The sequence below is a fragment of the Cherax quadricarinatus genome, chromosome 38 (genome assembly GCF_038502225.1).
Source record: "Cherax quadricarinatus isolate ZL_2023a chromosome 38, ASM3850222v1, whole genome shotgun sequence".
In the NCBI taxonomy this organism is placed as follows: domain Eukaryota; kingdom Metazoa; phylum Arthropoda; class Malacostraca; order Decapoda; family Parastacidae; genus Cherax; species Cherax quadricarinatus.
Genome location: NC_091329.1, coordinates 6480016 through 6505214, shown reverse-complemented (window position 1 = coordinate 6505214; position 25199 = coordinate 6480016). Strand labels below are relative to the sequence as shown.

General features: G+C 38.5%; 1 protein-coding gene across 7 annotated transcripts in view; it reads left to right on the top strand.

Moving 5' to 3' along the window:
- LOC128692948 (cytospin-A) overlaps positions 1–25199 on the top strand; it is a 531559-nt gene that overhangs the window by 332776 nt on the left and 173584 nt on the right. For 5 of the 7 annotated variants that reach the window (XM_070092047.1, XM_070092043.1, XM_070092042.1 and 2 more), the window contains 3 exons: positions 8681–8787; positions 16525–16755; positions 19259–19432. In XM_070092047.1, the coding sequence (XP_069948148.1) occupies positions 8753–8787; positions 16525–16755; positions 19259–19432 (440 nt within the window). In that variant the 5' untranslated portion in view covers positions 8681–8752. Of the gene's footprint in view, positions 1–6197; positions 6241–8677; positions 8788–16524; positions 16756–19258; positions 19433–25199 lie in introns of those variants that run through there. The other 2 variants (XM_070092044.1, XM_070092046.1) reach the window with 2 other exon arrangements.

Sequence of the window (25199 nt, the reverse complement as noted above, 5' to 3'; positions counted from 1 at the left end):
CAGGTGAGGCGGCATTGGTGTGGAGGAATTATTAATGTCATTAGTGCCCTGACCCTGACCCTTCTGCACTCTGCATCCCTCACCATTACTATTTCTTGCAGCATCCAGTCATTTTGCACACTTGAGGGCTCGTGTGCCATCTGTTTGCCATTTGCTGTGCATCTTATTCACTCCTCATAAGCTAGTGGAAGCCACACTATGTACTGAACAGGTCCAGAGTCAAAACTTGTAAAAAAATGAACAAAATGGTCTACTAACAATCCACATGGTTAGGATTATTTTGAAGCATCTGAAGTCTGCTGACAGTTCCTGCAACTTCTTTGTCAAATATACACCTTGAAGCCCTTTGGCGGGTGTGATTAGACTCCTCGGCGATGTGGCGGGTAGCTGGCGGCTTTCCTCCAGGCAAGATACTGCCAAAGATGGCATAGCCACTACATAAATAATGTGCATTGTCATGTGTTGTGAAGTAGTTGCTGTTGTTGTGGCAGGGGGTGTAAGGTGTTGTTGTAACCTTGCTTGTAATGGTGCACGATGTAGATGGTTGCACAGGCAGAGGTGCGAGATACTGCTGCAGCCTTGGTTAGCGAGGAGTAGATGCCCTGTGTAATGGTGCACGATGTAGATGGTTGCACAGGCAGAGGTGCGAGATACTGCTGCAGCCTTGGTTAGCGAGGAGTAGATGCCCTGTAACTCTGTTAGAACTCTCATGACAAATTTTAAATTTCCGGCGGGCCGAGTCGTATGGGTAAGTCTCCTAACAACTCTACCCCCCCTCTCCCATCTTTCCAGCTTTCATCTAGCAGTCAGTAGGTACCTAGGTAGTATCCAGCTATTGTGGTAACATCCTGGGGTTAATAATGTACCTTAGATAAGATAGAACTTTGAAATAAACTGAGGTAGAATAACAGCTTTTAGCCTGTAAATTCAGCTGTGTACAAAAAAAGGGTTGCACATGCAGGAGGTGGGGTCATCTCAGGTGGCGAGAGCCGCCTACCAACACTCTCATCATAGATTACCAACACTCTCTACGCATTTTCCATGTAACTTATGTTGCTTAATAATATAAATAAGTATGAACATGAGGTAGAATTTCAGTGACTGTGTTACGGTGTTATTAACTCTTGGTCTTTGTGTGTGTGTGTTTGGGGGGGGGGGGTACAAGAGGTGGCGCCTGGTACCATATACTACCCGGGCAGTCATATTTAAGCATATTACTTAGTTTTCCTTCACTAAATGTCTGGTTGGTATCTTTTTGTCTCCGCACGAAGCTATATTTTAAGCGGTCCTTTGTTTCACACCATTTTGGTCTTTCTGCATGTGTTGGCTCGTGTACAATATCTTACTCATTCTTAGTAACAGTGTTCGTTATGCCTGGCGTGGGACGGTGCTTATGCTAGGCTTTGTCTCTGTCTTGTCAGATGAGGATGACGTATTTGTGTTCATCTGCAAATTGCAGCGTTCTTTTTTTTTCCTATTCGAATTTAATAATTATTAAGGTGTCGTGCTATATTATCTCTGTTAACCTCACGTCCATGGTTGTCCCGGCTTGTATTGCTGTTATAGGTGAATGTTATTATTCAGCCATCTTCATGCACTATCTACCCACCCTTGTATATTATTGTTTTTGGGTAACCTTAAAATTACCCAAAGGAAAACTCTTAACAAAAATTATGGAAATTCTTAGGTTAGATACATTAAGATATTTTATATCGCTTTAATTTTAACAAGTTAGGCTGAGTTGCTAGAAACAGCTTTTGTTTCCACCATGGAACTCGTATAGCATTAGGTAACCGCATACTGTGGGAATGTGGGCGTACCTAATTTTATTGAATAAAAAAACTTAGTGTAAAATTAAACAAAATGGTCAAGTAATTTATTACCAATACTTTAGCTAACTATTTTTGACAGCTCTTTAATTAAATGTTTTCTTATGGGAGCTAGCTTCCTTGATGCTGGTGGAGGGCTATTAATGCAAGGAATTGGTCTTACACTACTCTTCTTTGAACCGAACCTGATTGCCTCATATTTCCCAGGCGCTGTATATCAAATTCGGGTTTAGCGCCTCCCTGAAATATAATAATAATAATAATAATAATAATAATAATAATAATACAAGTCACTTTTTCTGACTCTTGGGGCTATCCTAAGTAATTTACACATGTTGCTATATAAGATAATTGTACATATATGTACCTGTACCTAAATAAACTTACTAACATCCTGGCTGATCAGATAAGTGGTTCGACCCAAAACCCAAGGGGGCAGGCCTAGACAAGTTATCTAAAACACTGACCTTGTTACCTAGCTGTAAATAGATTCTTAGTTAGTCTGTTGTTGTGGGTCGCATCCTGGGAAAAAAAATCTAAGGACTAAACGACAATAAGCCACACTGGCTTTCTTTGTTTATCCTAGATTAATCCTCAGGGGCTAGTAATCTAGTAAAGTTTTCTTTATATTCGCTAAGGAAAGCGATCACAAGAGTAAAACAAGTTTAAATCGGTCACAAGGGTATAAAAAAATTTAAAACAAAAAGTTATTGTTGACATAATTTTAAGGCTTTTTTTTTGTATAGTATTCTCCGTGTTAGAGTGAGATGCTGCATTCGGAAATAGCAGTGAGTGAACGTGTACGGCATGCTTTAGTCACAGTGAGTGTATCTCCGCTTCCCTTCTGTCACTCTTGCCTCTCCCTGCATGCTTTCCTAAGTATATCAGTGCTTCCTCTTTCTCATATGTCTCCTGCCTTTTCCTGCATTCTTTCCTGAGCGTATCACTGCTTTTTTCTTTCCATGTGACTTACCATTCTCTTATTCATTCCACGCCCCGCTTCGCCCTGCCGATCCATCATGTTTAAAAAAAATTCTTGACACGTTGGCCTGTGTCTGTTTTCGCCCAAGACCTTCAAGGGTAATGATTCACGTTAATCTTTGATTATTTCTGGGAAACAGTTTGGCAGTAGATGGTTTCTGCTTCATTGGTTTTATTTAAAATGTTTCGCTTGTCAGGAGACACTGAAGTTTCTTAAAGAATAAAACTTGTAAATTTGTAAACTGTAAAGCGTTTCTTGCGTTGGATGAAATTGCCCATTTCCGACAAGTATAAAGATCGACACAGCGTTTCGCCGTGTCGAGTTATTAAGTACTGATCAAGCTCTACACAGAGCGAAACGTTATGTCAGTAAAAGCTTCTGCAGTGTCGTTGTCCCTCCATTCCCCACGCTGAATGACCTATTCGAGTTACTGGATTCACGTAAGAAATTTATACCGCACTGTTTATGTAAATAGCGAGGCTTACCATGTTAACTTGTGGGCACTCTGGATGCTTGGTATAAAATTGTCTGTTATCATTTATCACCTGTACCTTGCCAATAAAAACAGTTCAGTTGTATTATATGGCTCGTTAAGCATCAAACATACTCTGCGGCAGTACCGCAGGAGAGGGAGGGGCAGACGATGACCTCCCATTAGGATGCACGCCAAGTCTGGTTTACTCGCTAAATGTTTTATCTTTATTTTTACTTGAACCTTCTTGAGAACACGATCATTATGAAGCTGCCCATATCTCTGTAACAGTTACCAGGCGATAATGGAAAGCTGTGTTTAACCAGCAAACATATGCACAATGAATTGAATGCAAGCCTATTGACTGTTTCCTTTTTGCACATTCGCTCATGGGGGATTGAGGTTAGCGAAGGGCTCTTGATCCAAGGAACTGGAATTACTCTAATAGATCTCGCCAGATTGATTTCCTTTCCCAAGGTATTTGAATCCAACGGGTCTAGTGTTTCTCCAGTTGGTCCATTCATGTAATATCATGTTAAAGAAGTGCTGGATGTAATATTGTCCGTATTGAAACCATCGTGGTTGAATAGTACGCCCCATATATATATATATATATATATATATATATATATATATATATATATATATATATATATATATATATATATATATATTGTGTGTGTTAATGATTAAATACTCGAAATGAATCTCATGAATCAAAATACACTTGGGTACCAGCCACGCGTTAAAATTGTATCAGATGAGAGGACGAAGCATTTCCCACTATGCATCTTGCCGAACTATTTTCCTCTTCCCTCCCCAACAACAAACTAATCAAGACTAGTTCTCAGTGTCAAGTAAATTCATCGATCTGAAATTCATACACAGTCTGCACATTTAAAATATCATCATAGACTGTTTGAAGTTCTCTATTGATAACTCAGCTCTTAACAGTGGGCGGATGAGAAGTACTGTAAACCAATTCATTGGTAATGCAGTGCAAAGAAATGTTAGAATTAATCACTGGACTCCCATCTTACAACTTGAATCCTTACAAAATATTCAGGCCAGTCTCTTATAGGTTCTCGCCTACATAGATCTCCGGGAACAGGAGGTAGTCTACGATTTGGTAAAACTAGCAGTAAATAGAATTCTGAATATAATTTTGGTTTGGGAAACTTAAGTTTATAGCTTTTATAAGAAAATCGTAATAAATTTTCAAAAAGTGGAGCAATCCAAATAGGGACTAGCAGATCCTCTTTCCGAAGGAATAAAACAAAGTAAAACTTGTGAGAAAGGTACAAGATTAGTAGACTAAACGATTTTGTCACTGTTAACTCACCGAACGGAGGATTCAAACCCTTGACAATCCAGTTCCAAAAGGCTCTTGGTCCATGGAAGCGGAACTACCATTCCCTTTCATGGATCGAAGCTTATTACCTCTCATCCCCCATTTTCCAGTCACGATATGACCCCTACGGGTTTAGCACTTCATTATTGCAGTAATTGAGCTAAGTCTGGTCTAGGACCGGGCCGTGGGGGCAGTGACCTCCGGAAGTGACTCCAGGTAAGTTGACAGTCTATTTACACAAACGAGTACGTATCAGTGAAGCATTAGCGTATATACTCTTTAGTGGTAAACGACCGGTGATATATATATGTATATATAAAGTATTTACTTCTGACAAAGCCCCCAGTCTGTAGCTACATATTATTCTTGCTTATGTTTTCTTTTCCGCATGGTACTGATGAAACATCCTTAGTGATTAGCAAAAGCTTTTGTAGCAATTTTCCATTTTCGGTGAGAAGGGGTTTTGATATTCAGTTCTCCTGAGACGTGAGACGTGTATTTTTGTTACACGTGTATACATTACTTACATTAGATCAAATCACATTTTTGTACATTATAGGGAAAGTCCCATGTTATGTAAAATATAAAACTAAAACCAGTACTTATGAACTATTTAATTTTAGCACAAGTGTTATGATGGAGTATAACACGCAGTTTTAGCCTGTGTGATAATTCAAGAGGAATAATTTTTGTACATAAAAAGTGGTTTTGATTACATCAGGGAGATAGTTGAAAAAGTCGCACGCGTAAAATATAGCTAACATTAAATGTTTACCGTTATATATTTAGTATTCCATCAGGTGCAGTAGAAGTTTTTGACGATTTTTTTTAAACTATTGAGAGCGTATAAGCTTTTTGATCTTTCAGGTAGGTTCCAAATTTTGTGTCCTGCTATTTGCATGCAGTGTTTACTCAGGTTGAGTCATACACCTGGAATATCAAAGATATGTTGCTGCTCTTGCAGTATTGCATAGCTCCTGATGACGCGTGGAGACGTGTGAAAGATCTTGAGCTGAAGATTTTAATCCCCATGTGGCTTGTATTGCATTAAGCTCACCTTCCTGCGCCATTGTATATATATATATATATATATATATATATATATATATATATATATATATATATATATATATATATATATATATATATTGCTCATATCTTCTGATTGGATTAACAGGTATCTTTACAAATTAGCCTTTAATTACACTACACAGCTAGTAACGTACAAGTGTTATTAAACTGGTAACGGCACTGGACCAACGTACAACATTACTGTTTCTGTTTATGGTTGAATGTTGCCCAAATATACTTTATTTGTATATCGACGAGGGAGACTTAATTTTCCTTATTTACATGACAGTGGTGTAACTTGAATATTTACAAGGAAAACTCGCAGCTTTATTTGACTGGGAATTGAAGTGTATTTCGACAATTAATGGGCCAAAATGTTGGGTTGGTAGTGTGGTGTATGAAGTGTTGTAAGTGTTGACAAGTGAAGGATCAGCTGAGCGGCGGCGGCGGGGAGGTGCGCGCCATCTCTTGCCACTTACACACACTAAGTTTAAATTATCCCCTGGAAAGTGAAAGGAGGATGGGCCCTCCACGGGTAAGTTTTTCCAGGTTTGTGGCGCCCTTGAACTTGAATGCCATCTTTAAATCCCGTAGTCACAACACTAAAGTACTTCCGTTAAAGTGGGGGACGTCAGGTGATGCGTTATCATCACAGTGGAGATGAAATGCGAGATAAGATAAGGGGGCTGGGTCTGCCCTCTTGTTTGTTTACTACAACCAAAGGCTGACCTATGCTATAATTATTGCTTATTAACCTGACAGAGATCCCCGAAATTTTTATTTATTCACTTGCATGGTATAGAGAGCCAGCCGGTTGTCTTGCATGAATGCTTCTTGCTAAGAATAACGTAGATGACAGCAGAAATATTGCACATCGTACCCAATAACCTCTGGTAAAGTCACACAGTCTAGCTAGACATACATTGTCATATCCTTCACATATTCCTTCTTTCGCATATCTCCCAGCGGCATATTATAACTTTCGGGTTTAGCGCTTAATAATAATCGATTATCATAATTACAATTATAAAAATCATAATTATCATAATCATTATCATAATAAAAATAATGCATTTATACACGTACGTATATACATATATACATAGTATATTCATCAGTAAAACTCAGTTTATACTAGAATTTAAAAAAATTTTTACTTAAATTTAAAAAAATAAATACGTAACAATATATTTAAGGATTTAATATGTTCATCTTGACAATTTTCGATGGATCTTGATTCTAATGGTGTGCTGTTGATCTTAGAAATTGAATTATCCTCCCTCCATGAATTAAACCTGATAACCTCCCATTCCCCAAGTGCTGTATTACTCCTATGAGTTTAACACTTCTCCCCCAATTAAAATAAAAAGATAAGCTACCTTCTACTAGAGATAGTTTCAAGCTCATTAATCATTTAGATTTTGAATTAATTGCATGTAACCTTGTGATAATTTTATTGATCTCTTACTATAATTTTAATTCCTTTTATTAGCAAAATTCAGCACAATTAACACATTTTTTAAGTCATTGCAATTTACAAATTAAAATACAAGAAAAGAATGCTGCTGAATCCATAATTGTGAAAGTAAGGTTTTCCTGCCTAGGATATAAAGCTTCTGTCAGCAGACTATTTACCTGATGTACTTATGAAACTTCAGACTTGCAAGACGTATTTTAATTACGTATATCGGTATTAAGGCTCGTATCCTTTTGATATATAATCAGTAGGATGCAATTAATTATTAAATGTTAAAAAATCAGTTGTGTGCAGTACAGTACAAATTAGGAGGAAGCATTACAGTAATGAAAAAATTTGATCTTATTTCAATTTGTGTATGTATTAATATGTTTTTGAAATGTTGGAAGTAACATTTCAGTGTTTCTTTGCACAGTCTTACCATATACTTCCACTTAGTTCTTGGCCTGGTCTCAGGCAGGGCTGCAGGAGGTAGAAGACCCCCTTGATACTGGTTACAAGTAAAATCATAGGCATATGTAAATCCTCCTTTACTCAACCAATATTCATCCATTTCCTGTAATAAAGTCGGTAGAATTACCAACAATATGTAAAGTAAAAGGACACAAGTGCAACTAATGTGACATTTTATTGTGGTAATGTTTCGCTCTCCAGGAGCTTTGTCAAGCCGATAAAAACAGTATATGGACACAGAGGGTATATAAAGGCTCAGAGTGAGGTGCAATACTAGTGAGGTACCATTTCAATGTTCACTAGTGGTAGTAGTAGTAGTGACAAAAGTTGTAGTAGTAATACAATATGGTAGAGCAATTAATTCATACATGAGTAAAAGGATATAAAAGCTATTACTTGGGTAACATAAAAATAGGTTGGACAAATATAGACTGGATAGAGAGGGCCTTTTTCAGTGTTCACTCTCTGTAATGTGCTTTGTGTAGTATAACAGGAGAGACTATGCCATCACATAGTCTGTCCTGTTATACTACACAAAGCACATTACAGAGAGTGAACACTGAAAAAGGCCTTCTCTATCCAGTCTGTATTTGTCCAACCTATTTTTATGTTACCCAAGTAATGGCTTTTATATCCTTTTACTCTTGTATGAATTAATTGCTCTACCATATTGTATTACTACTACAACTTTTGTCACTACTACTACTACTACTACTACTACTACTAGTGAACATTGAAATGGTACCTCACTAGTATTGCACCTCACTCTGAGCCTTTATATACCCTCTGTGTCCATATACTGTTTGTATCGGCTTGACAAAGCTCCTGGAGAGCGAAACATTGCCACAATAAAATGTCACATTAGTTGCACTTGTGTCCTTTTACTTTACATCCATTTCCTGTTTCCAAATGCAATTTTTGTTTTGTACAGTATTCATTATGCCCCTCTTGTATTTTCATCCCAAACTATATGTGGTACAATGATTTATTAATTCACTAAAATTGCAGCATGTCTAAATGATTAATTCCAATTCTTTAATTACAGGCTCTACACCGAGATTTGGACCGCCTACGGGCGCTGTCGCCTCTCTCCCAGCGTTGTCGTCGCTCTCAAACCATGAATCCACGCACGCCATTATTGCTTTCTCCCAGGTATGTGTGCCAAATTATAGGACTGAGTACATTATTAAATAATCTTAGATTGTATATAGTACTTGATGTTATTATCTTTTAAATTGGTTTTAAGGGGAAAAAACCAGTTTTGCCTATTTTTTCTTTATATATAAAGTAGGAATATCACAGTTGCTTATATAAGACAGTCATCACTTACTTATAAGATTGTGTTTCAGAAACTGCAAGGTAGATTTAAGATATTTAGTAGTTATAAAATTGTGAATGTGGAGAAATGTTTATCTACTTATAATTTTTGGTGTAGGTTGTATAAGGCATGTTAGCTAATTATGACAGAGTATCATGGCTTAGACAACAGATTGAAAAAAAAAAAAATAATGTAGTTCATTAAAATGTGTTTATACAGAAGGTAAAAATTAGTATACAAGGCACACTCTCTCTACTAAAGGCCAAGGTAAAATTTGCCAAAATACAGTTGACCCCTCGAATTTCGTAATTAATCTGTTTCAGAGTGTAATGAAAGTTGAAATTTGCAAATGGCAAAACCATTTTCCCCATAAGAAATAATGTAAATCCAATTAAGCTGTTCCAGACGCTAAAAAGTACAGTGGACCCCCGCTTAACGATCACCTCCCAATGCGACCAATTATGTAAGTGTATTTATGTAAGTGCGTTTGTACGTGTATGTTTGGGGGTCTGAAATAGACTAATCTACTTCACAATATTCCTTATGGGAACAAATTCGGTCAGTACTGGCACCTGAACAAACTTCTGGAATGAAAAAATTTCGTTAACCGGGGGTCCACTGTATTAACAAAAAAAAAAAATTTTTTTTTTACATATAGATTTACATACAGACAACAATGAGACATCAAGTATACAACAATAATAACATCACACTTACCTTTATTGAAGCCTCTTGTTGGAAGACAGGAGGAGGGGAGAGGATGGAGAAGTTACACTATTGTTTTGAAGGGGAATCCCCTTCCATAAAGACTAGGTACCAAGTCCTTATCTGGGGTTACTTCCCTTCTTTGTTTCTTAATGCCACTAGGACCAGCTTGAGAGTCACTGGACCCCTGTTGCTCAAAAAATTGTTCCAGAGAGCTCTGTTTCTGGCATCTTTAAAATTTGCCCCAAATGGGACGAGACATTGTCATTGTACATGTTACCAACATGGCTCGCAACAGCTTTGTCAGGGTGATGTTCCTCCATAAATGTTTGCACCTCACTCCACTTTGCACAAATGTCCTTAAGCTTTGAAGAAGGAACCTTCTTCCATCTCTCTTTCTCCTCCTCTGAAGCAATTTCCTGAGCTGTTGCAGATGAAGGTCTTGCAGCTCTTCAGTGGTTAGCTCTTCACTGTGGTCCTCCACCAACTCTTCCACATCCTGGCCACTCACATCCAACCCCATGGAATTCTCCAATGCCACAATAGATACCACAACTGGCATAGGGTTCTCAGGGTCAGCCCCAAACCCTTCAAAATCTTTATCGAGAACACAGTCTGGCCACAATTTTCTCCAAGCAGAGTTCAAAGTCCTGGTAGTCACTCCCTGCCAAGCCTTATCCACAAAACCTATGCAATGGAGGATATTGAAGTGATCTTTCCAGAACTCTCTTAGGGTCATTTGAGTGTCTAAGGTCACATCAAAGCACCTTTGAAACATTGCTTTGGCGTAGAGTTTTTTGAAGTTTGAAATGATGTGCTGGTCCATGGGCTGGATGAGAGGAGTGGTATTAGGGAGCAAGAACCTCACTGTGATGAAACTGAACTACTACACCATTTGGCCATGCAAATCTGGAGGATGCGCAGGAGCATTGTCCATTACCAGGAGGCACTCGAGTGGCAATTTCTTTTTCCAGGAGGTATTCCTTCATACTCGGGCCAAACGCTTCAGTGAACCAATCAAGGAAAATTTCCCTTGTGACCCATGCCTTACTTAGCCTTCCACATCGCACACAATTTACTCTTGGCGACACTGTTTTTCTCGAACACTGGGATTTTTCAGAGTGATACACCAATAAAGGTTTCACTTTGAAATCCCCACTAGCATTACCACAGAACATGAGAGATAGCCTGTCTTTCATAGGCTTGTATCCTGTCAGTGCTGTTTCCTCCTGCGTGATGTAGGTCCTCTTTGGCATTTTCTTCCAAAAGAGGCGTGTTTCATCACAATTGAACACTTGTTGGGGGGATGAATCCTTCAGCCTCTACATAGTCCTTGAATTCCTTCACAAATTTTTCAGCCACACATTTGTCAGAACTTGCAGCCTTACCACACTGTGTATCCCACTACGCTTCTTAAATCTCTCAAACCAGCTTTTGCTGGCCTTAGATTCACTAACATCAGCACTCGTTCCAGGCATTTTCTTTGCAAGATTGGCATGCAACTGCCTTGCCTTTTCACAAATTATTGACTGCATAACACTATCTCCTGCTAACTGTTTTTGGTTGATTCACACCAATAATAAATTCTCAACATCTTTTAGTATTTGCAATCTCTTTTTTGTGAGCATATCTACCCCTTTCACAACAACAGCTTCCTTGATTTCCATTTTCTTCCTCACAATGGAAGCGATGGTTGTATGGGGCTTCCGGTACATCCTGGCAAGATGGGCCACACGCATGCCACTTTCATATTTTGCAATGATTTCTTTCTTGAATTTTGTCGTGTTTCTCACATTCTTTATCAAAGGGCTGGCACTAGAAGTTTTCTTTGGGCCCATGGTGGCTTATTTAGAAGTTACAAGCACAAAAAAGAATGGAATATTATGAAATGTATCGTATGAATGCATGGGGTAATGTTCACTTGCCAATAAACAATGCCACACTGACTGGTAATGGTGTGTGGGGCGCCTTTGTGTGGCGCAGGCGCTGGAACGCTACTCGTATGCATTCTAGATGAGCAATGAATGGCAAGCCAAATTACGAACCACAAGGCTGTATGTATTTTGATGAAAAAAGTTGTCAAAAGTTTAAATTTACGAAGCAGGAGCCTTAAGAAACCCGAGGGTCCACTGTACTTGGGTTCAAAGCTGCTGTTACTATTTTGCATTTGAGTGTTTTTTGAGGACTTGTCCTTTTCATCACAGAACACACCAACTTAATTTTTGACCTTCCCTTCAGTGCCTTTGCATGTTTAACATTTCTGCCTTTCTCTAAAATCTCATAATTAATTTGATTTCTCATTCCCTTTTTAGCTGAAGTTGATTTGCTGCACTGACTTTGTCCTCAATCCTTCTACATCCTTTTCTCCAGTGCTAGCCTCCTTTTTGTCATGCAGTGCTGAATGAGTTTTGTTGGTTTAACACTTCCTGTAAATGCTGTATAATAATATGGTAATACATATCTTAAAGAAATTCTCGCGCCTTTCTACATTTTACAAACCCAAACAAGTTACACTTGCCCTAGTCCTGGAGTTCTTGAGCAACTGCTACCTCTGGAGGGAGAGAGATCTTTTTTCTATTCAGTATACAGCCATATTACTTGCAGCACTAAGATCCATGGATTACAGTACAGTAAACCCTCGATATACTGTAACAGACTAATAGGGAAGGATTGTCTGAGTGTCCATTAAATCAGATTAATGTTAAAAAAAATAATCACTATTCTACTGTATATCTAATAGAGTACTGTGCACACAATTTACAGATCTGCAATAAGCATTGAAAATATGGAGTTTAAATGTATAATTTAACCATTGGATTTTGCCCATAATTTTAGAGGATTTACTGAGGATTTACTGTATGTCATTTTAGCTCCACTCCTCTTTTGTCTTTTATAACAAAATCTTTTTGGGCAGTGAGATGCCGTAAATACAAATAGATGTTGGGTGAGTTCAGAAGTCACTCCATAGAATAAAAATTGCCCATTATCTTTTGGGTATCTTCTGGAAATGATTTCTCTCAGCATCACTATGATATGGCCTTGGATGCACTGGAAGAAAATCAGAATGCAGATGTAATATACACAGACTTTGCAAAAGCGTTTGACAAATGCGATCATGGCATAATAGCGGACAAAATACATGCTAAAGGAATAACTGGCAAAGTTGGGAGATGAATCTTCAACTTCCTAACAAATCGAACACAGAGTAGTGGTCAACAGAGTTAAATCGGAGGCTGCCATAGTGAAGAGCTCTGTTCCACAAGGCACAGTACTCGCCCCCATCTTATTCCTTATCCTCATATCAGACGTAGACAGAGATATACACCACAGCACCGTATCATCCTTTGCGGATGATACTAGGATCTGCATGAGGCTGTCATCTGCTGAGGACACGGTTAACCTCCAAGAAGATATAAACAAAGTTTTCCAGTGGGCAACGGAAAACAATATGATGTTCAATGAGGACAAATTCCAACTACTTCGTTATGGAAAGAGTGTACTACAAACTCTGGCCATACAATAGAGCGGAAAAATAATTTAAGGGACCTGGGAGTAGTAATGTCTGAGGATCTCACTTTCAAGGATCACAACAGTGCCACGATCACAGGTGTAAAGAAAATGATAGGATGGATAATGAGAACGTTCAAAACGAGAGATGCCAAGCCAATGATGATCCTTTTCAAATCACTTGTTCTCTCTAGGCTGGAATACTGCTGTACATTAACATCTCCATTCAAAGCAGGTGAAATTGCAGATCTAGAGAGTGTACAGAGATCCTTTACTGCAATATAAGTTCTGTCAAGCACCTTAACTACTGGGAACGCTTGGAAGCACTTGACTTGTACTCGTTGGAACGCATGAGAGAGAGATATATCATAATCTACACTTGGAAAATCATGGAAGGAATGGTCCCGAATCTGCACACAGAAATCACTCCCTACGAAAGTAAAAGACTGGGCAGGCGATGCAAAATACCCCCAATTAACAGTAGGGGTGCCATTGGTACACTAAGAGAAAACACCGTAAGTGTCCAGGGCCCAAGACTGTTCAACAGCCTCTCATCAAACATTAGGGGAATTACCAATGAACCCCTGGCTGCCTTCAAGAGAGAGCTGGACAGATACCTAAAGTCAGTGCCGGATCAGCTGGGCTGTGGCTCGTACGTTGGACTGTGTGTGGCCAGCAGTAACAACCTGGTTGATCAGGCCCTGATCCACCGGGAGGCCTGGTCATGGACCGGGCCGCGGGGGCATTGTCTCAGTAGTACCAGTTACCAGTAACCAGTTACCAGTAGATGACTCGCTACCAACCGTCTGTGTGAATCACTGACTTATTCATGTTGCTGCTGACCATAGCATGTTTTTGAATGCCGTTCACCCGCTAGGCACTGGTGGGTCAGTCTGAGATAGGGAGCAGAGAGAGGCAGGACGGCTGATGGCGCTTCTCATACTTTCCGTTATATATTATACGTACTAACCAGCCTACGTGAGTATTTTTACCCCATCCACGTTATCGAACCCACATGACAATTGATCCCCGGAATAACCTCCAGGTAGAGAGATGATTCATTGTTCTTCCCAGTGGCTGAACTTCCTAAAAGTATAACAATTGACTTGATTAATTCACAAACTTATAACATGAAATTCACTACATATCATTTATATTACATTCTAAAGACATAGCAGACACAAAAATCAGGCCAGTCTTGAAGAAAGAGTCCCTGAATCAGTTTTTGTAATTACTGTATGTTATATAATTGATTTGCATCTACCATTTTAACACTTTAATTGTGTGGTACAACTGTTTATTTTAACCATATACAGTATGTATTTTTTATATTGGTGTGCTTATTCTCCAGGATTAAAATCTGCAGCATAATTATACTGTATACAGTTTAATATGTATTCAGTGTATTGTAGTCATTCACAAGCTTGGGGAAAGTTTTTAAAAGATAAATTTAGTCTTTCTATATTATCAGTATATTTTGGAAGGCTTCATTACTATTACTACTTACCACCCCTTAATATTCTAATGCATCTATATACTATGCTCATTGCCAAAATGACCTTATTAATTGCTGGAGGATGCATTGCAGTAAACTGCACCTTGTAAATTGTTACAAGATGATGTGTATGCATTTTAAAATAATATAGATATCTAATAATCTTAAACATAGGAACACTTTAAATTAATCATGAACTACATAAATGCTGTATATACTGGAATTTTTATTTAATTATTTTTTAAAGAATAAAAAAGCACAAAACCATGAGTGGAACAATATACAAATAGCCTGCACTTAGGAGACTGAAACTCATGGCAACATTTCGGTCTGTCTTGGACCATTAGACTGGTTAATGGTCCAAGTTGGTCCAAAACGTTGTCATAAGTTTCAGTGCACATTACGTATTTGTGTATACCTGGAGAGAGTTCCGGGGGTCAACGCCCCCACAGCCTGGTCTGAGACCAGGCCTTGTGGTGGATCAGGGTCTAATCATCCAGGCTGTTACTGTTGGCTGCCCTGTGTGCTAATTATTTTTTACTAAGGTTATGATAGTGTACTGTACATTTGAAATAATTAGAAAGTAATAGTGTAAGAAATTCCAAGATACTAGTCAAGTTTGTATTGATACTGTCTTGTATTGCCATTGTACAGAATAAGAGAAGTAATAAATTAGTAGAAATTAGAGAGCATTAGATAACACCAGCAAATTAAAAGAAAAATACAAATTTAAAATTCAGAAGACGAGTTCAGTGAGAGAGGTGTGCTAGGAAATAGTAAATCTGTTCATCATTACTGTAGTTACATTAAATGAAACGTGTTTACAGTAAGAAAGGTGGAAATTGAAGAGTTGAGGCAGAAGCTGTCAAGCTTTGGTTGTCAGCAGGTATTTTTAATATGGTATGTACTTCTTAATTTCATTAAAGCAATTAAGCTTTCACAAATTGGTCGGATTAATGTCTATATGCACCGTAAGTCAAGTGAAGAATTCTAATTTGGAACAATAACATCTCTCTATCACCACTCTTATTGTTCTGACATGGAAATTTCGAATATGTGCCAATCAAAATTAATGCTCGTTCTTTACTTAAAAAGAATATGTAAAAGAATGTTCAATTTTTTAAGTACTACTTTAGAATTGACAGTTTTCTTTGATACTCACTTCTGATGTTGATGGGGATACCCTACAGTTATGTACTATGTATCCATTGCTGTTTAGTCATTTAGGTACAGTTGGTATTGAATTTTTCATTGATTTCTTTATAGGATTAGGTTTAAAATTTAAATTTAGATATCACTTAAGTAGATAGTAAATATTTATGACACAAACTTTGACAATCATTGTGGTGCATTTAAGGCTACTGTAAGGGTTCAGCAAGTTGCACTAATTGATTAATTATATATACAGCATATATAATGTTTTAACATGCTGGCTGTCTACCACTGAAGCAGGGTGACCTGAAAAAGAATTGCTTTCACCATCATTCACACTATCACTGTTTTGCCAGAGGTGCACAGATGCAAATATCTCAAACCATTCCTTTAGAGTGCAGGTACTGTACTTCCCACCTCCAGGACTCAAATTCGGCTAACTGGTTTCCCTGAAACCCTTCATAAAATATTACTCTGCTCACACTCCAACAGCTCTGTTTAATTCTTGGGTTGGATATGTGGCCTGCTGACTCACATATCTGTAACAGCCTGCTTGATCTCCACCAGGTACCAAATCAACCAGGCTGTGATGGATATGTAGGCCACCAGCAGCAGCCTGAATTATAATAGGTCCTCAAATTTAGTGCTCTACAATTATATGCAAGTACTGTCAAGAAATCCTGGAATATATTTTTCCTTTATGGTTTTACAGGGCAGGAGGGAATAGCAGTACCAGTGGAGGACTCGGCACGTCAGTCAGCCAGGTTCCTTTATTGGATTCTCCCAATAAAGCCCACGGCACTAAGTTACGTGCTCCTACAACTCCTGTCTCGTCAGTACAGTCTACTCGGGTATTGCGAAATAATCCTTCCAGACCAACTAGAGTCAACACTGCTGTCTGCTCATCACCTCGAAAAGCCTCAGCTCCTAGTAAACTTATCAGGTAAGGATATATTTGGTGCTTATCACAAACTAGAAATTCATGCGATGTTGCTTTATTCTTATTTGACTTGTGTATTCTTGTATAGCATGCAGTGTGTGTACCTATTTTGTTACCTATAAGAGATTGTGTGTTTCATCTTAATATTTCATCTATCGTGTAGCTATTTTTGTTCAAGATTTTCAGTGTTTGGACACTTATCATATTACTTTCTTTTGAACCATTCACTTGTTCTGCTACTGATGTGAAGAACAGTTTTCTAGTTCAGTATACATGTATATTTCTTTGGCCAATCTTCCTTAACAATTTGTACTATATCCCTTCAGAATCTTATATGTGGTTAAAGAACAAAAAGGCACAATGCCATGACTGGAACACTACACAGATAACTCATACATAGGTGAGAGAAGCTTTTGATGACATTTCGGTCGGACTTGGACCATTTACAAAGTCACATTGACGTTGTAAATGGTCCAAGTCGAACCAAAATATCATAAGCTTTTCTTTCCAATGTGCTGGTTATTTGCGTAGTATTACGTATAGTTGTCATGTCTCCTCTTTTTCCTCCTATCTGCCAAAGAAGGCACATCTAATGCTTTGAGCCTTTTTTCATAACTCATTTTTAAACTCGGGGAGCCTTTTAAAGCTTTTTTTTTTGTTATCTTGTCCACATGGTGCAGACATCATAATACCACTACCTAGTTCAATTTTCATGTAACATGTTTGGAGTATGAAGTCTTTGGGCATACTTTCACTCAGATTCCTAAAGTACTCATTGGATAACTGGTTGACCCACATATCCTTCATCTGCTGCTGCAGGCATGATATGGATGAAGTGTGGCAGGATTCCGTCTTTTTCAGTAATGTTTTTATCATAGTTTTTATATTCATGTGGCATGTTTTTTGCTCTCTCCCATTTCCATTGAATGACTTATCTGCTTTAAATTCCATCTGATCTTTCATCTCTCTCACTCCAATAAGTTACTTTAGTGTGCAGATTAGTTACCTGGCCTTCGAGTAATTTTTAATGTATAGATACTGCAGTATGAGCGTCTTCTCAATTTTAGGGGACATTCTGAGTTCTGTAAAGTTATCCTCTACAATAGTTTAAATATTTTAATTGGTATGCAAGCAGTAAATAACTTTTGTGTATGTATTTGCTTGCTTGGATGTCTTACTTGCTTGGAAAGGAGATAAAAAGGTCAGAACAGTATACATATACTAAAAGAAAAGTCTACTTGCTTTGAAGAGTAAAATCATTTGGCTTCTTGTTGAAAAAAGTCCACTTGATCCACTCATTTTTAAGGAGGAGAGGGAGGGTTTTGGCTACTTGAGTAGACTTGTCCAAAGTCTACAGATATCATAATTCCAAGAACCCTATGAGCTGCACCATTACCCCTCCCTCCTTTGGTGTGCTGGTACTGTACTTCCTACCTTTAAAACTCCAGTGCAGCTAACCCATTTCTGCAAATTTCTTCATTAATGTTACCTTGCTCATTTCGGTTGGTTTGATTGCAGAACATGAGTTCATATTGTTCATTTCTGTTTTCATATGTGTATATTGTTCCTGTAAATAGGGGTTGGTATTGGAAGAGATTTTTTATTTGATTTTTGCATATTGCTTATGAATTTTTCCCCCCCTTTCTTGAATAATAATTTTTTCATAGTTTCCATGTGGTATGAATATTTTATGCAATATATCATTATTTTCCTGGGTAGTAGATTAGTAGACAGCAACTGCCCTGGGAGGTACTACTGTCCTGAAAAGTGAGTGTAAAATGGAAGCCTGTAATTGTTTTACATGATAGGATTGCTGGTGTCTATTTTTTTTTTTGTCTAATAAACATGCAAGATTTCAGGTATGTCTTGCTACTTCTACTTAGGTCACACTGCACATGCATGTACAAACATATATATATAGACACCCCTCTGGGTTTTCTTCTGTTTTCATATTAGTTCTTGTTTATTTCCTCTTATCTCCATGGGCAAGCAGAACAGAATTCTTACTCCATAGCTATGTGTGTCATAAGGGGCAACTAACATACCAGGAGCAAGAGGCTAGTAACCCCTTCTCCTGTATACATTACTAAAGTTAAAAAGAAAAACTTTCGTTTTTCTCTTTGGGCCACCCTGCCTCGGTGGGATATGGCTGGTTTGTTGAAAGAAAGATCAGTATTTTAAATGTAGGGTTTCATTTCTCTGTTGTGACCCTTGCTGTTTTTAAAGCATTTTAACAATATCAAGTGCTGCTAGACTGCTAATCACAGTTGTCAGGTTATATAACAAATGAGTTTTAAAAATGAAATAGTGAGTAAAATTTTAATTATTGTTAAAGACTAGTGTTTATCAATGTTTTGTACAGCAAACCTTACCATGAGATGCTTATGGCAAGGCTTATTTCAGAATAAGACATAGTGAACTTTTTTAATCTATAATTAAATATTTAATAACTTGATATATATTAAGAATTAAGAATTCAGCACTACATAAGTATTTTTTTCAACAGTGTTCTAGGTGGGAGTCTTGAAAATCTTCCCAGCACAGTGTCTGTCAGAAGAAAGACTTCAGCTCCAGCCAAATCCTTGATTTCATCTAATACTAAAAAGAGTTCAGTTGTAATTACTTCAAGGTCAAGAAAGACATCGTCATCATCAGCCTCTTCTGGCACTGCAAGTTCTCGGTAAGGAATTATTTATTAGTACACTGATACCAGTGAAGACTCTTGGTCAAAGGAATTGGACCTGTCCTTCTCTTAGATCAAACTTGATTGCCTTCCATTCCTGGGGCACTCTACAAGCTGTACCCTAGAGTATACCTGGAGAGGGTTTTGGGGGTCAGTGCCCTCACTATCTGGTCTGTGACCCTGATTATATATACTACCTATTTATTGTGCTTGTGTTAATCTTGAAATATTTAAATTTTATAATGATAAATTTAGTAAACTGAAGGCATTTATCATGTTTCATATCAAATGCTTATTATAGCTACACTTCTTTATGTGATAGCATAATGCTTTGTTTCCATTTAGAAATAAATGAGAATGAGGGAAATTTTGATGAAATGGGAAAGTGAGAGTGAAGGAATGGGAGGAAGGGAGAGTGAGGGAAGTGGGAGGTAGGGAGAGTGAGGGTAGTGGGAAGAAGGGTGAGTAAGAGAAAGGGAGAGTGAGGGATTGAGTTGTTTTATTTGTCAGGAAATGGTACAAAAGTTTCCTGACAGATCTTAATCATATGCTGACATACTACATTTTAGAGTGAGAAGGGGAGAGTGAGGGAGTGACTGTGCCCGTGAGGTTTGTATTTGCCTATTTGTAGCTACAGAAGTAGCTACTGGTTTCAGTCTTTCCTGCCTGTGTGAAACCTATCATACCTGTTCTTAAAGTTATGTATGGATTTTGCCTCTACCATTTGTCTGTCTTGGTTGTTCCTCTTTCCTAGCATCACTGGCACTCATTTGTACTTATTACTTCCAGCTGTGACCTCGTGTGCCTGAGATCTGCCACTCGGACTCTCTTTGTTCACCATGTCAAGGCCTCTGGGTATTTTGTATGTTGTACTTGTGTCACCTTTGATCCTTCTGTCCTCTAGTGTCATCAGGTTTATCTTCTCTAGCATCTTCCCATAGGTCATACCCTTCAGCTCTGGGACTAATTTTGTTGCAAACCACTGCACATTTTCCAGTTAAGCAAATGTTGGTTCCATACTGGTACTGCATACTCAAAGATGGACCTCACATATTCTATGTACAAGGTTGTGAATGCCTCCTTGTTGATGTCGGTGAACGATACCCTTAATTGCTGCAGCAATTACAGTGGACCCCCGCCTTATGATATTATTTCATTCCAGAGGTCTGTTCGGGTGCCGTTATAGATCGAATTTATTCCCATAAGGAATATTGTGAATTAGATTAGTCCGTTTCAGACCCACAAAAATACACATACAAAAGCACTTACAAAAATACACTTATATAATTGGTCGAGTTGGGAGCTGATTGTAAGGCGGGGGTCCACTGTATTCGGTTGTGTGCCTTTGGTGAAATGTTCGGAATTATGCTCATACCAGGGTGCTGCTCTTTCAGGGAGGTTTGCAACCTTCGTCTCCCAGGTCTGTACGCTGTTTCCAGACGTCTTTGCACTTTATTTTTCATAACTTTGCATTTGCTAGGGTAAAGTTCCAGTAGTCACTTGTCAGACCAATCCTGCAGCTTGTCCAGATCCATTTGTAGTCTTTTTTCCCGGTCTACTCCAGTTTGTATTCTCGTTAGTTTCACATCATCTGCTGACATCTGACTCAATTTCCTTTGTGACGTTGTTCACATACAAAAGTAATGGTACTGCTCCAAGTACTGACCATTTTGGAACCCCCACTCATTGCACACTCCCATTCCAACACCTCCCTGACAGTAATTCATTGCTTCCTTCCTGTTAAGTATTCTTTGATCCACTGTAATGATTTTCCTGTAATTTCTGCCTGCTGCTCTAGTTTTGTGCCAGTCTTGTGGGATATTGTATAGAATGCCTTCTTGCAATCCAGAAATGTTCACTCCACCCATTCCTACCCTGCCTAACTTTTGTTAGCTTACCATAGAACTCTTATCAGATTTGTGAAACAGTATTTACCCTCTTGAACACTGTGCTGGTTGTTGTTCATGAATCTACTCCTTTCCAGGTGCTCCACTATTCTGATAATCTTCTTCATAACCTTACATGCTGTGCATATAAGTGACACTGGCCTGTAATTCAGTGCCACCTGTCTCCTTTTGAATATTGGGATGACATTAGCTGTTTTTCAGACCTCTGGCAGCTGTCCTGTTTCAGTCTATTTGTTGAAGATCATTGATGGTTCACACAGTTCCTTTTCTCCTTCTCGCAGAGCCCATGGAGAGATTTTGTCTAGTGCCATTGCTTTTAAGGTATCTAGTTCACTCAGTATTTTCTTTACCTCTCCTCCTGTTGTCTGTATTGTATCCAGTACTTGTTAGTGCACTCTCTCTCATTGACTCTGGCAGTGTTCCAGATTCCACTGAGAATGCCTCTGTGCCTTTTATTCAGCTCCTCACTGAGTTCCTTGTCATTCCTGGTAAGCTCCAATTTACCTTCTTCTGCCTTATTACCTGGTATTTCACAGTTGCCTTTCTTCTGATACGGCTGTATATCAACTTTGGCTCAGATATGGCCTTTGATGCTTTGTCATTCCCAAATTCCATTCAGCCTTTCTGCCCATGCATATTCATGTGTGCCTCGCTTGCTGTAGGCAAAATGTTCGGAACTATACACGCCCCCAAGGTTCTTCTCATTTAGGGAGGTTTGCATCCTGTGTTCCTTAAGCCTGAATTTTGTTGCTGGTCTTCATTGTGGCTCCCCCCCTAATTTTTATACATGCATTGGAGTTAAATTCTAGTATCCATGTGTGTATGTCAGCATGTCTGTACTGACCAAATTGTATTCAATAGTTGTGTTTGAGGGGTTAAGACTTAGCTCCTGGCTCTACCTCCTAGACTACTTTGATTGGCATCATTGACTTCTGGCCTCTCAGGCTTTTATATATCCACTCTTGAAACTGTGTATTGAGTAAGGGTATGCCAGGTATTGATGAGTACCAGTTTTTTTTATGGTATCGTTATCTGTGCAAAGTTGCCGATACCATGTACTTAAAATCAGTAAAAAACACATATGTAAAAGCATCAAGGTTATGAAGATTATTCATGTACACTCAACAAGAACACAGTACACACCATCACATGTGACTCAGCAAAGACTATTGAGACAACTGTGGTTCTTAGTGATGCTATTTCCTGGATCCCACTCAGCACTGCACATCGGAGATTATTCATTTGATCGCATAGCATAATGATGCAGGGGTGTAGCCAGCCAATCTGGGCCCTGGAACTAGGCACATTGTTGGGACCCCATCTCCCCCTTTTGGTAATTTATCACATAAGATTCAGAGTGAAGGTAATTAATAAAAAGGCACCTACTATCAGAACAAAATAAATTTTTTTTTAAATTAATGTTGATAGTACTAACAAGGTAGTAGGTTGGTAGACAGCAACCACCCAGGGAAGTACTACCGTCCTGCCAGATGACTGTGAAACAAAAACCTGTAACTGTTTTGCATGATGGTAGGATTGCTGGTTTCTTTTTCTGTCTCATAAACACGCTAGATAACAGGGATATCTTGCTACTCCTACTTACACTTTGGTCACACTTCACAGACACGCACATGCATATATATATATATATACATACATCTAGGTTTTTCTCCTTTTTCTAAATAGCTCTTGTTCTTTTTTATTTCTTCTATTGTCCATGGGGGAAGTGGAAAAGAATCTTTCCTCCGTAAGCCATGCGTGTCGTATGAGGCGACTAAAATGCCGGGAGCAATGGGCTAGTAACCCCTTCTCCTGTATACATTTACTAAAAAAGAGAAGAAGAAAAACTTTATAAAACTGGGATGCTTAAATGTGCGTGGATGTAGTGCGGATGACAAGAAACAGATGATTGCTGATGTTATGAATGAAAAGAAGTTGGATGTCCTGGCTCTAAGCGAAACAAAGCTGAAGGGGGTAGGAGAGTTTCAGTGGGGGGAAATAAATGGGATTAAATCTGGAGTATCTGAGAGAGTTAGAGCAAAGGAAGGGGTAGCAGTAATGTTAAATGATCAGTTATGGAAGGAGAAAAGAGAATATGAATGTGTAAATTCAAGAATTATGTGGATTAGAGTAAAGGTTGGATGCGAGAAGTGGGTCATAATAAGCGTGTATGCACCTGGAGAAGAGAGGAATGCAGAGGAGAGAGAGAGATTTTGGGAGATGTTAAGTGAATGTATAGGAGCCTTTGAACCAAGTGAGAGAGTAATTGTGGTAGGGGACCTGAATGCTAAAGTAGGAGAAACTTTTAGAGAGGGTGTGGTAGGTAAGTTTGGGGTGCCAGGTGTAAATGATAATGGGAGCCCTTTGATTGAACTTTGTATAGAAAGGGGTTTAGTTATAGGTAATACATATTTTAAGAAAAAGAGGATAAATAAGTATACAAGATATGATGTAGGGCGAAATGACAGTAGTTTGTTGGATTATGTATTGGTAGATAAAAGACTGTTGAGTAGACTTCAGGATGTACATGTTTATAGAGGGGCCACAGATATATCAGATCACTTTCTAGTTGTAGCTACACTGAGAGTAAAAGGTAGATGGGATACAAGGAGAATAGAAGCATCAGGGAAGAGAGAGGTGAAGGTTTATAAGCTAAAAGAGGAGGCAGTTAGGGTAAGATATAAACAGCTATTGGAGGATAGATGGGCTAATGAGAGCATAGGCAATGGGGTCGAAGAGGTATGGGGTAGGATTAAAAATGTAGTGTTAGAGTGTTCAGCAGAAGTTTGTGGTTACAGGAAAGTGGGTGCAGGAGGGAAGAGGAGCGATTGGTGGAATGATGATGTAAAGAGAGTAGTAAGGGAGAAAAAGTTAGCATATGAGAAGTTTTTACAAAGTAGAAGTGATGCAAGGAGGGAAGAGTATATGGAGAAAAAGAGAGAGGTTAAGAGAGTGGTGAAGCAATGTAAAAGGAGAGCAAATGAGAGAGTGGGTGAGATGTTATCAACAAATTTTGTTGAAAATAAGAAAAAGTTTTGGAGTGAGATTAACAAGTTAAGAAAGCCTAGAGAACAAATGGATTTGTCAGTTAAAAATAGGAGAGGAGAGTTATTAAATGGAGAGTTAGAGGTATTGGGAAGATGGAGGGAATATTTTGAGGAATTGTTAAATGTTGATGAAGATAGGGAAGCTGTGATTTCGTGTATAGGGCAAGGAGGAATAACATCTTGTAGGAGTGAGGAAGAGCCAGTTGTGAGTGTGGGGGAAGTTCATGAGGCAGTAGGTAAAATGAAAGGGGGTAAGGCAGCTGGGATTGATGGGATAAAGATAGAAATGTTAAAAGCAGGTGGGGATATAGTTTTGGAGTGGTTGGTGCAATTATTTAATAAATGTATGGAAGAGGGTAAGGTACCTAGGGATTGGCAGAGAGCATGCATAGTTCCTTTGTATAAAGGCAAAGGGGATAAAAGAGAGTGCAAAAATTATAGGGGGATAAGTCTGTTGAGTGTACCTGGTAAAGTGTATGGTAGAGTTATAATTGAAAGAATTAAGAGTAAGACGGAGAATAGGATAGCAGATGAACAAGGAGGCTTTAGGAAAGGTAGGGGGTGTGTGGACCAGGTGTTTACAGTGAAACATATAAGTGAACAGTATTTAGATAAGGCTAAAGAGGTCTTTGTGGCATTTATGGATTTGGAAAAGGCGTATGACAGGGTGGATAGGGGGGCAATGTGGCAGATGTTGCAAGTGTATGGTGTAGGAGGTAGGTTACTGAAAGCAGTGAAGAGTTTTTACGAGGATAGTGAGGCTCAAGTTAGAGTATGTAGGAAAGAGGGAAATTTTTTCCCAGTAAAAGT